We start from the raw sequence: 16,296 nt of genomic DNA on the forward strand, positions 1-16,296 counted from the left end.
TGAGCAGCTGCACATGGGTCTGGGGTAATAGAGGGGGCAGCATGACCTCCAGTGCAGTCAGGGGAAGGCTGGTGAGGCAGCTGAAGAGAGGGCTACATTTCACCCAGCGTCACCTCGACTGCGCCTGTCGCCTCACTTTCACACATTGCCAGGTCAGGATCTGAGGAGGGAAATGGGATCTTTGCATGCAAAGTCTGGTTCAGAACAGGTCATCAATCCATAGAAATGTTTCCTGGATTTCTGTGGAGCAGACAAGCAGACGGTCCATCCCTGTGTATAAAATACACTATGGCTCTATGTACTGTACAATCCCTGGCTGCTCCGAGACCTGCACACTGCTCTCCTGAAATACTCTGTGCTGCTGTTACCCTGCTCCCTCCACCATATATCTCCCAGAATCCTTGCTGCCTGCCATCCTCGGTGCCTACTTGTCAGTATAACTCTGCAGTCACCAACAAAATGGCAGCTCACTGGGTTCCTGAATATCATCCTCTCTTATCCCTTAGCAAACACCCAGGAGGGGAGGAGAGGAGACATCACACGTCAGCAGACTCCGCCCATAATTACTGCAGTGCTGTAATGTGAGCTAGTTGTACACTAGTTTTTTGTCAAATTTCATTAGCTGCTTCCCCTAGTGTTTAAAAGTGGAAATACCAAACCTTTAAAAATTATTTTTCATATTTTACTAAAATATAAACAAATGATGATATTTAAGAAAATTTAAACATTAATTCTTTACATTTTTTTCAATCGCTGGAAAAAAATTTTTTGATGGCACCTTCCCTTTAAGGCTGTATGCAGAAACTAGTCAGTCGTGGCTTGATATCTCTGTAGTCTGGTCTGCTATGTGATATAATTCCAAGTTTTAAGGCTTTTGTGAAATAAACTTGAAGTTTTACCATAAAGTTCTCACGCCCTAGTGGTGACAACAGTGAGGTGAACTCCCCCCCCCCCCCCCCCTTCACCTTATTCACGTCACGAGATGCTGATGCTGCACTCTCACGCGCAGCTCAGTGTCTCTGCTGGATGCCAGACTGAATGCTCGCATCATGCCAACGTTCAGCATGGCAGCTAGATGTAGCAGCAATGTGGAAAAATGTGGGTACTCCAGCTCCAGTAAAATAATTCACCATTTTACTGCAGCAGGAGTACCCACATTTTTTCCACATTGCTGCTGCTTGGCGTTCCGGTCAGGACGAACTCTCGTGCTCCGTGTCTGATGGTCTGGTTGGTGAGCTGGCTACGGCTTTTTGTAGCCGATTTCTTCTTTTTACTTAGCTAGATGTAGCACAGCTAGAATCGTCAAGGGACAAATGGATTATCTGCTCATTGTGCAGTTGAGGAATATTGTGGTGTATTATTTTTTCGTCTTTTACAGGGGACATAGGCATCAGTGGATTATCTTCTTGTCGGACAGGTGAGTAGAAGTTTGCTTATTTATTTTTACAATTAAATGGGTAAGAGATGGGGGAGGGAGTGTTTAGTTCAAATAAAGGAATTTATTTAGGCTGTGTTTTTATTACAATTTGACTATGCGGTTAGAAACGCGGAAGTCTTATAGACGCCTCTCCATTACTAACCCGAGCTTGACGTCAGCTGCCAATACAAAGCTGACATCAACCCCAATACTTTTAATTCACTTGCCACTGCACCAGGGCAAGTGGGAGGAGCAGAAGCCAAGTGCCAGAATTGGCACATCTTATGGACGCACCATTTCTGGGTCAGCTGAGAGCTGAAATTTTTAAAGTCTGGGAGGGGGCCAATATCCATGGCACCTTCCTAGCCTACTAATATCAGCCTGCAGTTGTCTGCTTAGCCTTTGCTGGTTATTAATTATAGGGGGCCCCCCATGTCACCCATTTTAATAATGGCTAAAGGCTAGGTATAAAGCTGTGAGCTGATATCAATAGCCTGGGAAGCTTCATGTTCATTATCCTCTTCCCAGGCTATAAATATCTGCCCCAGCTGTCAGCTTTCCCTCTGCTGGCTATTAAAATATCGGGGGACCACACGCCCTAATTTTTTTTTCTTTAAGTTATTTAATGTTCATATATTTAGCTAATAAACTACACACGCATTTTATTCTTATGGGTCACACAGTGAATTTACTGTACTCAGCTGATGAAATGTTGGGTTTTCTAGGAGATGGGAGAGTAAAAAAAAAAAAAATCAGATGGCACATGCATTATCCACATGCTGTGCGAGTTTCTCGCACCCACTAACTTGCATTGGAGAGTCGTTTCAGGTAGGAGGACAATAACAGCATGCTGCTATTTTTTTCTCAGTTCAATCTGAGCTGAGAAAAAAAAATTGCAGCTGAGCAGGGAGTCGTGGAACATTAGACAAGAGTGCAATCCAATTTATCAGATTGCACTAATCCATTTTTTTTTTTTCACAAATGAGTATGAGCCCTAATACTAGAAACATGCTGGACCTTTTTCATATTGTGTATTGGATGGAAGGGGGAAGGTGTGTGATCCCACCCTCGGCTGTATCTGTATCTAGCAATAGTGGGATTTATGTATTCACTAATCACAGTGTGCTATAATATCATATATTTATATTTAAACACAGTTAATTGATAGTAAAAAGGAATCTTTCTTCGTTGGTGCTGTACACCACTTAGAAGATAGCCAATAAACAATTTATTAGAGGTGAGCATTAGAGTTATTTCGACAAAAGGGTTCTTTAAAAATATTGAGATTAACCAACATTAAGCTCAACACACGACCTCATTCTCGCCAGTCCCAGTGTCTAAAATTCACATCGATGACAGCATATCCCTCTCTTTTGATCCTATACTATCTTATAATGTAAAAAAATTCTATTATACTAGGAGGTCACCCAAAGCTTTCTCATTCAGCTGCCTGTAATAGGAAAGTAGCCATGCGCACCATGGGAATAATCTACATTTTTCTATGAGGTCTCTGAAGGATCTATATACATAGTTGTTAGTGATGAGCGAGTATGCTCGTTGCTCGGGTGGTTTCCGAGTATTTGTAAGTGCTCGGAGATTAATTTTTGTTGATTCAGCTGCATGATTTACAGCTGCTAGCCAGCCTGAGTACATGTGGGGGTTGCCTGGTTGCTAGGGAATCCCCACATGTGTTCAAGCTGCCTAGAAGCTGTGTATCATTCAGCTGCGGCAATGAAAACTAAATCTCCGAGCAGTCACAAATACTCGGAAATCACCCTAGCGTGCTCTGGAAAACCCAAGCAAAGAGTATACTCGCTCATTGCTAATAGTTATACATTCAAGACCACTCCATACACAATAAAGTGATATTAGTTGTTGAGAATTTTCACAGTATATCAAACCACATGGGTTATAAAATCTAGTGCAAATGAACAGTGGACATGGTCATGATTGTAACATTGCCCACTATTTATGTTCGGTTGATTTTTTTTTTAACGTGCGTCTTTTGATGCCTGAGCATGTATTTCGAGGAGATAAACAGTTTTCCACATTCTGGACAGGAATACGGCTTCTCTCCTGTGTGGATCATCTTATGTTCAGTTAGGCTTGCACTGTGTAAAAAACCTTTTCCACATTCAGCACAACTAAATGGCTTCTCACCAGCATGAGATTGTTGATGTCGCAAAAGATTATAGAGAAAGCGATAAGGCTTGTTACATTCTTCACACTTGAATGACTCTCCTGTGTGAATCATCACATGCTCTCGGAGTTGGAAACGTCGTTTAAAACATTTTCCACATTCTGGACACCCATACGGTTTCTCCCCTGTGTGAATTCGGAGATGTTTCTCAAAATGTGACTGGTACACAAAGGATTTTCCACACTCAGGACATAGCAGTGTTTGTCCTGTATGAAATCTTTGATGAGCAACAAGGTGTGATTTATACCTAAAAGTCCTGTCACACTCCGTGCATGGGAAGGGTCTTTCACCAGTGTGAACTCTGTAATGGGCCTGAAGGTTTCCACTATTACAAAAGCATTTGCCGCATTCTGAACATTGGTGAGGTTTCTCTCCTGTGTGGACTTTCATATGACTCTCTTGTCTGGTCTTGGAAGGAAAAACTTTATCACATTCTGAACATGGGAAGTCTTTTGGGAAAGTATGCATTTTGAGATGAGCGTCAAGACTTCCCTTTATAGAAAAACTACAACCACACTCGGTACAAGGAAATGGCCTCTTTTTTCTGCCCACATTTCTCTGGTCTAATAGACATTTTTCACAGAACTGTTTGCTCCCAATAGAATCAGTATCTGTCTCAATCTGTCCAACATCCGTTCTCTTGAATTCTTTTCCACATTCACTGCACAGTACTGGGGTCTGCTCTGTATGCTTCTTTTTGTGTTTTTCAATATTTGATGGTTTCTGAAAACATTTAGTGGACTTGACCGTATGTTGTGGTGGAGGGCCTGTCAGGACACAGGAGCTCTCCGAGGAATCTTTGCCATGTTTGTGAAATTCAAGTGGGCTTTTTTCAGTGGACTCTACAGAAGATGGTTTATCTGTGGGTAAGAAAACAACAGGTAAGAGTAAGTAAAAAAAGACACCAATTCACCAGATTATATAAAGTTAGAAATAGCACCATCCTTTCCTAAACATTAGCATTCCATAATCTACAGTATTTATAGGGTAAATTTTTTGCAGTTTGTATCTATAATAGTATCTGATGTTACTTTTTTGTAGGCAAGCAGTCTAAAAACAAATTCTTTCAAATGGCATCCAAAATACTCATCTGCTCAGCCTTTTAAGACATCAAAACCCCACAAAAGACACCATGTGTTTTGCTGATACCAACAATATAATTGTATTTGTGAAAACCAATAAACCGGTCAAAAGCTGGTGGGGAAGCTAAACTCTTAGACTCTGGAAGGTAAGAGATTTGCGTGCTTCCCTTCCAGCCACCAGGTACCAAAGATCTGGAGTCCCTTGCGAATCGATCTGCTCATCTCTAATTCTTACTTCATGCAGGACCTTAGAATATGTAGATGATCAGTGGCATGCATGCTGAAATTGATAATTTTCCAGGCACTCATCAAGTTATTGACAAGCCTGGACTTGCAGATAAAACAGATGCTCTTCACCATTGCTTTGTAATCATACTTATTGGTACCTTCACTTCCAGAAAATAAAGGGAACTTTGTCTAAACACCATCATGAAGGTTATTCACCCTTGTTCAAGTACTTGATGACTAAATCCATATTTATAAATTGATATCATGCATTAAGGTACTACAGCGTTTACTTACCATAAGACTGAAGTATTTCAGTATCCATCATGAGGTCTTTGTACAGATCCTTGTGTTCTTCTATATACTCCCATTCATCCACAGAGAAATGCACAGCTATGTCTTCATATCTAGTCAAAGCCTGACAAACAATGACACAGTCATCATCAAGACACATCGTCCCTTGTCAGTAGTGTAGCCACCGGGGGGGGGGCAGATGGTTCCATTGCTCTCCAGGCTCAGAGGGGCACACCTAGGGGTACCGCCACTCTAAACTGTATCGGCATGCGCAGACATGATCTTCATGCACTACTGCTCCATGTACTTTAGACCGCAGGTCAATTTAAGCCTGCGTTCTACAGAATATCAGGGAGATGCACAAACGAGGCGGAGCAGCATGATGACATGACCGTGCGATTACATCACCGTGGTCTGTCCACGCCTTTGTCCTGTCTGCCAGCAGACTCCTCAGGATTCATGGTTAGGAGTATAAGATATTTTTTTTTTATTTTGTTTTAATAGTGCTCATGGGGTGACTACTGGGGGCCATCCATACAGTGTAGGGGGACTACTGTGTGTTGTCGGCTCAACATGCTGTGTATTTGGGAGCTGTGGGGGCATCATGCTGTGTAGAGGGGGATCTATATATTAGAACACTCGGGACATTATTAAATGTTAAGTGGGCACTTAAGACACATAATTGTAATAGGGGCACTCAAGGTATTGTGATTGTGAAATGGGCACACAGGAGGCATTATTACTTTCTAGGAGTAAAATGTGGGCACGGTTTTCTAAGGCATTTGCATTGGGCATTAATATTTTGTAAGGCGCAATTTACCAAGTAAAGGGCACAAAGGAGGCATTTTCCTTCGTAAGAGGCACAGTGGTGGGCATTATTAAGTGGGGCACTAAGATGATGATGAATAATGGGAGCAGCAGCTCAGCATTGAGGTGACAGCAGAATGAGGAGATTGTGCAGATTGGGAATAGATGGGAACTATGATGGAAATGTAAGTAATCTACGCAGACAGTGGAAATGCAATGTAGTAGAAGACGAATCGTTGCTGGAGAAGTCGTGATGTCAGCCTGGAAAGAGCATCACTTGTAAGCAATGAATAACTGTACTGTAATCCCTTATGTGTTCTGCAGCACTGGTATCTAGCACTATATGTCACTATATGATGGCAATATCAGTGTTAATCTTTGCAATCTGCTAAGGTTCCCCTATACCCATGAGCAGGCAGCACCACCGTAGTTGTACACATGGTTACCTGGGTATACCGACTCATATTTTGCGCCCCCCTGAGCTGAACCCCTAACTACACTTCTGTCTCTTGTGTTACTATATAATATCCCAGTATTCCCACCAGCGCTCACCTCTTCAGTCAGCAGCTCAATGATCTTGTTGGTGAGGTATAAGATTTCTCCATCATTCTTTTTCTCATGTATCAGTGATGGACATGAGGATTCCGTGATCAGTCCTGACACATCGTCTGTAACATCGGGTGTGGTGACATTGCCATGAGTCCATATAACTATATATTTCTGTACAATGTAATAAGATACTTATTTATAAGCAAAATTATGTACAATTGGTTGGTAATAAAGCAATAGAAATAAAAAATCTTTGTTGAATCCATTTTATAACAGGCATACATGTCTGTGGTGTTTGCTGCTCGCACTAGTGGTACTACAATTGACAAATGCAAGAGAAACATGGAATAAGATTTACTTTAACCCCATAATGTGTGCAGGAAATCCCTATGCCTCAGCTCTCCATAGCAGCCGTGAGCATCAGCCACTGATCGGAGACCAAGAAAAGTTCTCTGATCATGGGACCTCGTAGGAGTCAAATCTCATAATATTGTACTGTGTCTACTGCAGGAGAAAACCCTTTTCTTATTTCCTCTATGTAAAAATGAGAAATTGATAGGTATGAAAAATTAACACCACCCGTGCAGGTCTTTGTATTTTTTTTACAATTGTTTTACAGGAATACTTGTTGGACTTGGTCTTCTGATGCTACAGAGATACACTATTATTTTTATATGACATCCTATGTCCTGCATTACCATCGGTGTGATCCATAGTAGAAAAAAAAAAGAAAAAACAAACAAACCTAAAACACAAATTATAGAATAATAAAAATCAGTAAATTATTTTTACACCAAAACAATACCAATAACATATTCAACCTGTTCTGCAAAAAAACAAACAAGTAACACGGATGGAAATATAAAAGTTAGGGCTCATTTCATAAAACATGTTTTTACTGTGCAAAAAGTACCAAAATCTAAAAATAAAAATCTATGCTTATTTAATATCACCATATTCTTACTGATCCGTGGAATAAAGATAACGTGTTATTTTTTTACCAATCCATACACGGCACAAAAAAAAAAAAAAAATAGAGTAATTGTTTTTTTTCCCATCCCTCCAACAAGGAAAGAGTTAAAAGCGAACCTGCCATGTTAAAAAACAAAGGATATGGATTTAATCTGCAGGTCAATAGTGTACTGACATCGTGTAATGGTGGCACTGAGAGCCAGATGCTGCCTGGTAAAATAACATTAAAGGGAACCTGTCACCCCGTTTTTTGAAGATGAGCTAAAAATAGCGTTAAATAGGGGCAGATCTGGGCGTTACATTAGTGTCTTTGTGTGCCTTTATTACCCACCTATGCTGCCGAAATACCTTTGTAAAGTCGCCGTTTTCTGCTGTCACTCACGCTGGTCTGGTCCTATGGGCGTGGTGACAGCGCTGTTTCTCCCCCAGAAACCTGCTCATCATTACGTTGGTGGCGTAGTGGTGTGCGCATGTCCAACAGAGAATATCCACTGCCCAGGAGATGAAAAACAGCGCGATCTGCGCTATTCAGCCGTTTACCGGTGGGCGCGGCCATCTTTCTTCTGACGCGTGCGCAGATGGAGCGCTCTGCTGCCCGGGGCTTCAGGAAAATGGCCGCGGGATTCAACGCGTGTGCAGATGGAGATCGCGGCGGCCATTTTCCTGAAGCCCCGGGCAGCAGAGCGCTCCATCTGCGCACGCGCGGCCACAGAAAGATGGCCGGGCCCACCGGTAAACGGCTGAATAGCGCAGATCGCGCTGTTTTTCATCACCTGGGCAGTGGATATTCTCTGTTGGACATGCGCACACCACTACACCACTAACGGAATGATGAGCCTGATCTGGGGGAGAAACAGCGCTGTCACCACGCCCATAGGACCAGACCAGCGTGAGTGACAGCAGAAAACGGCGACTTTACAAAGGTATTTCAGCAGCATAGGTGGGTAATAAAGGCACACAAAAGACACTAATGTAACGCCCAGCTCTGCCCCTATTTAACGCTATTTGTAGCTCATCTTCAAAAAACGGGGTGACAGGTTCCCTTTAATTTCCTCCTGGCAGTGTGGTCATAGGGGTGGGTCAGCAGTGCTTTAGTCAACCATGAGTGCATATGGAGTGGCGGCTGTAACCATGCTCTGGCACCGACTGACAGCTGGCTCAGCATTAATGCAATACAGGCCAGCTCTCATTCAGTGCCAGGGGCATGGTAACAGCTGCAGCTCTATGCACAGAGCGGTGACTGAAACCACGCCAATGCCACCAATGACTGAAAGTCATAGGATGCAGGGGGGGGATAAAGTTAATTTCCTCATGGCAGTCCCTTCAGTCAGTATTAACCTGCAGGTTAACCCAATATCTGCCAGTAAATAGGTTTTCTTTAAATACAGATCATGTGAAAAAAAAAAAAGCTAAGAATCACCAAAAAGTTCTATGTACCCCCAAAATGCTGCCAGGAAAAATATTTCTCAGCATCCTGAAATGTGATAATGAAAAATTAGTTGGCCCTTCAGTTTCAAAACGGGTTTCTGAGCTCAGTGACTGTCTAGAGCAGCGATGTGTGGTGTTGCTATGACCAAAGCACCAGTGGGGAGCCGGCAGTGGACCTTGGAAGAATGTGCACATGCTGGGTTTGTCGTTTTGGTTATTTTACAGTTTGGGGCAAACTTTCCTGGAAGTGTGAAAGTAGACAACCCCTTTAAGCACTAAATATTGGAAGAAGGCTGAAATAAACAAAAATTATTATTCGGTCTTTATTGATTGAACAGGAGGTGAAAATCTTCCACATTCCTCACCTCTTTAGTCAGTAGGTCTATGAGTTCTTTAATGAGATGCAATATCTTCTCAGCCACATGATTTTTGCCACGATCAGACGTCTTTGAGTCACGTACTTTCTCCAGTGATGTGCTATGTAATATTTTATCAATATTATCACCTTAAAGCAAGAAAAGAAAATATCAGCATCTATTGCTGAAGAAAGGTCTCCACATTTCTCCTAAGTAGCCAAGGGTATACTACATCGTAAAGCCATTTACATCTGAAGATACACAGAAGTGGCTTGTATAAGCAGCTTATTGGCTATGCTTTTTGCTAACCCCAAAATAAGGTTCTCACCTATAGATTTAGGAACAATGTTATTCTCTATCAGGATGTCTTTGTAGAGGATCTTGTGTTCTTCTACATAATTCCACTCCTCCCTGGTGAAAAAGACTGTGGTGTCTTCATATCTTATAGGAACCTGACACACACAATGATACAAGTCATTATCTATTCACTTCTAAAAGTTGCCAATCATTTATGTGCCACCAGCACTCACCTCCCCGGTTAGAAGCTCAATGATCTTTCTTGTGAGACCTAGGATCTTCTCATCATTCTTCGTTTCTCGTATCAATGATGCAGTGGGTTTATCAGCACTTTTCACTCCAGTTTGCACTGTGAACCAGCTAGTGCTTCTTAATGAGTCCCCAAAAGTCTTCAGGAGAACATAGCCCTAATACGGAAACAAAGAAAATAGAAATTTTAGAAAAAACAAAAAAACACAAATGAAATAAGATGTGCACAGTTCAACTGTTTATGGTATCAGAGTATTACTTTTTATTTTTCACTTCGAACTGCAGCAAATAAAACAGAAATAAGCAGAACTTTTGACAGATTTATTATCACATGGACAGTTGTCGCTGGAGCTTCAGTAGGCAAATTCTCCAACTGCATGGAATGGAGGACTGGATTGCAATGTGGCCTATGTATCCTGGTTGGTGACCAATGCTTTTAGCTCAAAAGTACAATGATTCTGCAGTGTGACAAATGGTTGATATAGAAGGGTTAATGTTTTTTCCTCTCTGTTCTACATTATGTTTAGTAGTAACCAGTCTTACAGTCTCATATTCAAGGTTTCGGACTTGGTATAATATTTTCTTATCTCACATGCAATGTTCTCAGGTTCTGGGAAAACTTTGTTATGGGTAGTATACTGCGAAAGGCATGATAAATAGGTGTTGACATGTCTACAGAAGGGGGCAGGGAAATAAACAGAACTGTTTTGCTTAAAACAAGTGTGTCTGAGCGCTGGTTATTTGGAGGGCCTAGCTGTCAATTTGGACCTCACAGGGGTAACCGTAATCTGACTTTTAAGTCGGAACAAAAGCAGCTGCAACAGTTTTGGCACCCTAATGTGAGGCCGTGGTAAGCAGCCTATTTGGAAGCTGTATGTGAGAGTTTCCTGAGATACTGAAACATTCAAATGCAGCAAGGGAAGAAGCTTTTATTCTTACACCTTGCTTTTTCCAATCTCTCAGATTCTCTCTGAGTAAGGTCGGGGTCACACTAGAGAGGAATACAGAAGTATGAGAGGCCAAAAACAACGCATTGCACACCGACCAATGATTCTCTAAGGGGCAGCTCCTATCTGCCGTATATTTCTCAGCCGTATTTTACGGGATGAGAAAAACACAGCATGCTGCGTTTGTCAGCGTATTGTGCAAAAAACCCACCAATGAAAGTCTATGGGGTGAGAAAAATACGGATTACACACGGACTATACTTGTGACTTGCGAGAAATATGCACCGGTGTTCTATAGAAAAGCTGGTAATTCAGTGCGGTGTACAGTAAAATCACACTGACAGGTTAGAATAGATCAAATAAATGTCTACACATAGAACAGGTATATATTCAGAAATATTCCCACGCTAGAGTTCATATGAGTTTATGCCACCAGGGGCCGAATCACTGCATGTCTACGAAGCTACGTTCCCCCTGCATTCCATTCATTCCCCAGTTTTTACAGGTAGGGGCAGCTGCATTAGCAGGCTCCTGGTTGTAAAATTATTTAACCCCTTCAGATGGATTTACATCGTGGGACATGACAATACGGCGGACAGGTATGGGAAATTGTTGCTTTTTTATTTTCCCTTTTTTTTTTCCTTCAGATGACAAGGGTCGTCAGTTGGATTGAGAGTACAATAAAGATGTTAAAACCCCATGTGTATTTATTTCATTAAAATACTTTATTCATAATGTGTGTGTTTTTTTAACCTTTATTACTATTGGATTAATAATGGATAGGTGTCTTATTGACAACTCTCTATTATTAACCAGGCTTAATGTCACCTTATATTAGCAAGGTGATATTAACCCCTTATTACCCCATATCCCCCCGCTATTCGGGAGTGGGAAGAGTGGCCAAGTGCCAGAATAGGCGCATCTTACAAATGTGCCTTTTTTGGGGTGGCTGGGGGCAGATGTTTTTAGCCGGGCGGGGGGCCAATAACCATGGTCCCTCTCTAGGCTATTAATATCTGCCCTCAGTCACTGGCTTTCCCACTCTGGCAGAGAAAATTGCGCGGGAGCCCACGCCAGTTTTTTTCCGTGATTTAACCCTTTATTTTAACACCTAGAGCTCCCAAATTTTGCACACAGACACTTCTAACATCTAGCTCTGTAGTAAAATATATATATATATATATATATATATATATATATATATATATATATATATATATATATATATTTTTTTTTTTTTTTTTTTTTCTACCAATATTTGAGCCCATGGATCCATACTATCATACTATGTCCATTTTGCAAGCCGGCGAGAAAATCTAGCTGTACGGATACCTTACGGAGGTTTACATGCGCAAAATACGCAGCCACACCTTGCCTACGGATGACATACGGATCACTGTTCAGGGAACATTTCTGCGCATTTGGTCTGTAAAAAACGGACTATTTTTATACGTTGTGTGTGCCTCTAGCCTAAGGTTGTAAAACGGTTCAAGAACGGACATCACCAGTAAGTTTTGTTATTTTATGTCTGTAATCGAGTTGAATAATAGAGTTGAATAATAGAGTAATAAGATAATCAATATTATCTGTCTGTCTACTAACTGGTTGCGTAGTGCAGAGTTGGGGTAATCTCTGTACGAGCCACTACCGTGGCCATCTCAAATTGGCAGTACATTGTGTAGAGCTGTGCTTATGTTTTGGTAAGCGGCTTCAGGCGTTCCAGGAGTGTCTTTGAGCACTACAATCCCCATAAGTATGTACTAATCTCTAGGTACTGTAGGCAGGATGTTAATGTTTTCAATGCATGTTCAGGAGAACCTCTGAATGACGTAAGTGGTGAGTAACTGAGTACAAGGGTCGCGCATATGTCGCGAACATAAAACAGCCATTTTAATAACATTCATTATAGGTGATCAGCCCAATAAATAAGAACTAGCTTTAGCTCCCGATGAAGACTGTATAGGCGACACTGGTTGGGGGAGCTATATATGTGTTATTACTTCTTTAGGATTGAAATGAATCAGATATACCTATAGGAGTAGCTACAGAAATTCATGGCTGCAGCCATGATATAGCAAAGGAGATGCTTGCATAGCAAAAGAGGTTAGCTATCTGAAGCTGGTTATTCCAATGCTGGGAAACCTCTTTGGTCACTGATATAATACAGGTACACTATAGCAGTTTTAGTAAAGACCAATTTTACACAATTATCAATAATAGTTTTTAACTTATATAGGGTCTACTTATCCTATGGGTAATATGTCGGCTTGAAATTTATAAACACTAAGGGCGTACGCTAAGGGTTGTTCACCCTTTGATTTATCATAAATAAGAACTAAACACACATAACATTAAAGTGCTCAAATCCCTGTTTGGGATTTTCTCAGCGGATAACCCAGGGCCCATATACCACAATCAGCAATAAATCCTCATTACACAGCACATGCAAGCGTTTAATGGGAATAATATTCACTGTTGCCATGTAATATACTTTATACAGTGAAGGAAATTATTTGATCCCTTGCTGATTTTGTAACTTTTTTGTACCCCAGACGCCTACCCTTACAAGGGCAGTCCACAGCTGACCCTTTTTGTTAGTCGGCCCTGGACTGTCCCTGCATGTTTCCCAACACGTTTGTTGAAGTGATTCATCAGGGAATATGACACAATATCATCGGGAAAATTAGTGCATAACACCATTCAGAAGAGCTGTAACAGGCAGTGGCACCAGACTAATGGGCCTCTACCTATCAATTATAGCACCTGAGCACTTGCCCATCCATTTCAATTATGCATGTCATGCTCGTCAGATTGGCGGATTCCAGTTTCCTGGAAAGCATGCCAAAAAGTAAACGCAAGAGAACATTCCACCAATCATTGGCATCCAGTGAGGTACGCCCCTCATGATTCTGGGCACTATGCTGCGTGTCATATCCGAGGTTCCGGAGAGCCAGCCGTGTCCCAGACCCCCGATACCCTATGAACGACTCCCACATTCACCGCGTGGAAACAAACCTGGACTATGGACGCCTATATTTATTTATCAGGTCCTAAACACACGCACTCTACAAAGCACCCCTCGGCGTAGCCAGCGTATATAGTGAATCTATTCTTTAAGACATAGATGCCCACATATCACACAGAAGATTAGTGGAAATGCTCCAAAAAGGAAGCAGCAATCAAAAACGGATTCCAAAATCCCTTCAGGATTCAGATTAAAATAATAGATGGCACCTGCAAACAGGGAATTATATAAGAACATAAAAGGTATATATGGCAGTATGGTTCCTTTCAAATAGAGTAAAAGTCATAGCAATTAACACAGACATTCTAGTTATCCTTAACTCCTCAGTTTGCTTTAGGATTATCAAAAGTGGGTTACCAGGGGGAGATATGAAGGGGTTGACCAAAAGGCAGCATCATAATATCATTATATAAAACAACCAAATTTTAAATTTTTCATAGAAGCCATGTGGAGACACTGTTGAGGTGAAAAATCCACCTCGCCTCCTTTTAGGCCACGTTCACACAATCAGTATTTGGTCAGTGTTTTACCTCAGTATTTGTAAGCCAAAACCAGGAGTGGGTGATAAATACAGAAGTGGTGACATGTTTCTATTATACTTTTACTCTGATTGCTCCACTCCTGGCTTGGGCTTACAAATACTGAGGTAAAATACTGACCAAATACTGAACGTGTGAACATGGCCTTATAGGATCAGTCGATCCAAGTTTCCAACTCTGAGGGGTTTAGTCACCTTTTCAATACCCATGAACTTCACTGCTGCTTTATCACCTGCATGAACTTCATTTTCATGTCTGGAGATTGGGGTCGCTGTGATGTTCACATGTAAAGCGCCATGGAATAAATGGCGCTATAATAATAAATAATAATAATAATGTTCTATATCACCCAAGTGCTTCCCAATCCTTCGTCTGAGTTCCCGTTTCGTCTTCCCATGTATTCTAATCCATAGGGGCAAGTTCTTTTTCAAACCACACCACGTGTGCGGCAATTAATGAATTCCCTTTTAGTGAACTCACTACCCAAGTTAGTCCCGCAAAATGTTTTTCCACTGTAAATAGAGGGGCAGACCATGCACTTCCCCCACAGGGTTTACACCCATTTATGGGAGATTTTAACCACATTTCTGTTTTTGGGGGAGAAAAGTGGCTGTGCACCAAACGATCCTGCAGCGAACGTTCCCTTCTGTATGCGATTTGAAGGTACCCACTCAGGAACAAAACCAATATCCCTATCCATTTCCAAAATCGGCCAACATTTGTTAAGCCCATTCAAATCAATAGCACTGACCAGGGATGTAAGGGAATATTTTCAAGCAGAGACTCTAGTACAAAAGAACTCCTCCGTAAGGCTATGTTCACAGGTGGCGTTTTTGCTTTTTATTTCCCCTGCAATAAAACCTACTCTCTTGCCAGTAAATAAGAGGTGTCAAAAAAGCAAGTTTTGGTGCATTTTTTGCTCAGTTTATGTCATGCTACATTTGTCTCTTGTGCATTACTGATAAAATTTAGTGGAAAAAAAAAAAAAAAAGAAAAAAAGATTCTACTTCATCAGGTTTTGGCACAAAAAAAAAAAAAAAAACACAGCAAAACCTGATACGTGTTTTTTGCAGCATTTTTTCACCACCCATTAATCTCTATGGGTGAAAAACTAAAAGAAGTGACATGCTCTATACTATGAAACCCAAGGTTTTGCACAAAATGCTGAGATAGCGGGTACTGTAACGCAGCTAAAATTTGCATAAACAAATGAACCAAAAACGCATACACGTGAACATAGCCTAAAGGTACCTTCACACGAAGCGACGCTGCAGCGATAGCGACAACGATGCCGATCGCTGCAGCGTCGCTGTTTGGTCGCTGGAGAGCTGTCACACAGACCGCTCTCCAGCGACCAACGATGCCGAGGTCCCCGGGTAACCAGGGTAAACATCGGGTTGCTAAGCGCAGGGCCGCGCTTAGTAACCCGATGTTTACCCTGGTTACCAGCGTAAAAGTAAAAATAACAAACATTACATGCTCACCTGCGCGTCCCCCGGCGTCCGCTTCCTGTACTGTGTGAGCGCCGGCCCTAACAGCAGAGCGGTGACGTCACCGCTGTGCTTTTACTTTCACTTTAGGGCCGGCGCTCAGTCAGAGCAGGAAGCGGACGGCAGGGGACGCGCAGGTGAGTATGTACTGTTTGTTTTTTTTACTTTTACGCTGGTAACCAGGGTAAACATCGGGTTACTAAGCGCGGCCCTGCGCTTAGTAACCCGATATTTACCCTGGTTACCAGCGTAAAACATCGCTGGTATCGTTGCTTTTGGTGTCAAACCTGACGATACACGCCGGTCTGACGACCAAATAAAGTTCTGAACTTTATTCAACGACCAGCGATATCACAGCAGGATCCAGATCGCTGCTGCGTGTCAAACACAACGATATCACTATCCAGGACGCTGCAACG

At 41.8% G+C, this 16,296-nt stretch overlaps 1 protein-coding gene across 3 annotated transcripts in view; it reads right to left on the reverse strand.

Annotated features, from left to right (window-relative positions):
- Positions 1–2,632: 2,632 nt before the first annotated feature.
- Positions 2,633–16,296, reverse strand: part of LOC143764875 (uncharacterized) — a 45,979-nt gene continuing 32,315 nt past the window's right edge. For all 3 annotated transcript variants that reach the window (XM_077250934.1, XM_077250935.1, XM_077250936.1), the window contains 6 exons: positions 9,861–10,034; positions 9,659–9,782; positions 9,340–9,479; positions 6,578–6,745; positions 5,222–5,342; positions 2,633–4,477 (listed from right to left, as the gene is read on the reverse strand). In XM_077250934.1, the coding sequence (XP_077107049.1) occupies positions 3,387–4,477; positions 5,222–5,342; positions 6,578–6,745; positions 9,340–9,479; positions 9,659–9,782; positions 9,861–10,034 (1,818 nt within the window). In that variant the 3' untranslated portion in view covers positions 2,633–3,386. The remainder of the gene's footprint in view (positions 4,478–5,221; positions 5,343–6,577; positions 6,746–9,339; positions 9,480–9,658; positions 9,783–9,860; positions 10,035–16,296) is intronic.

Source organism: Ranitomeya variabilis, chromosome 4 (assembly GCF_051348905.1).
Source record: "Ranitomeya variabilis isolate aRanVar5 chromosome 4, aRanVar5.hap1, whole genome shotgun sequence".
NCBI classification, from domain to species: domain Eukaryota; kingdom Metazoa; phylum Chordata; class Amphibia; order Anura; family Dendrobatidae; genus Ranitomeya; species Ranitomeya variabilis.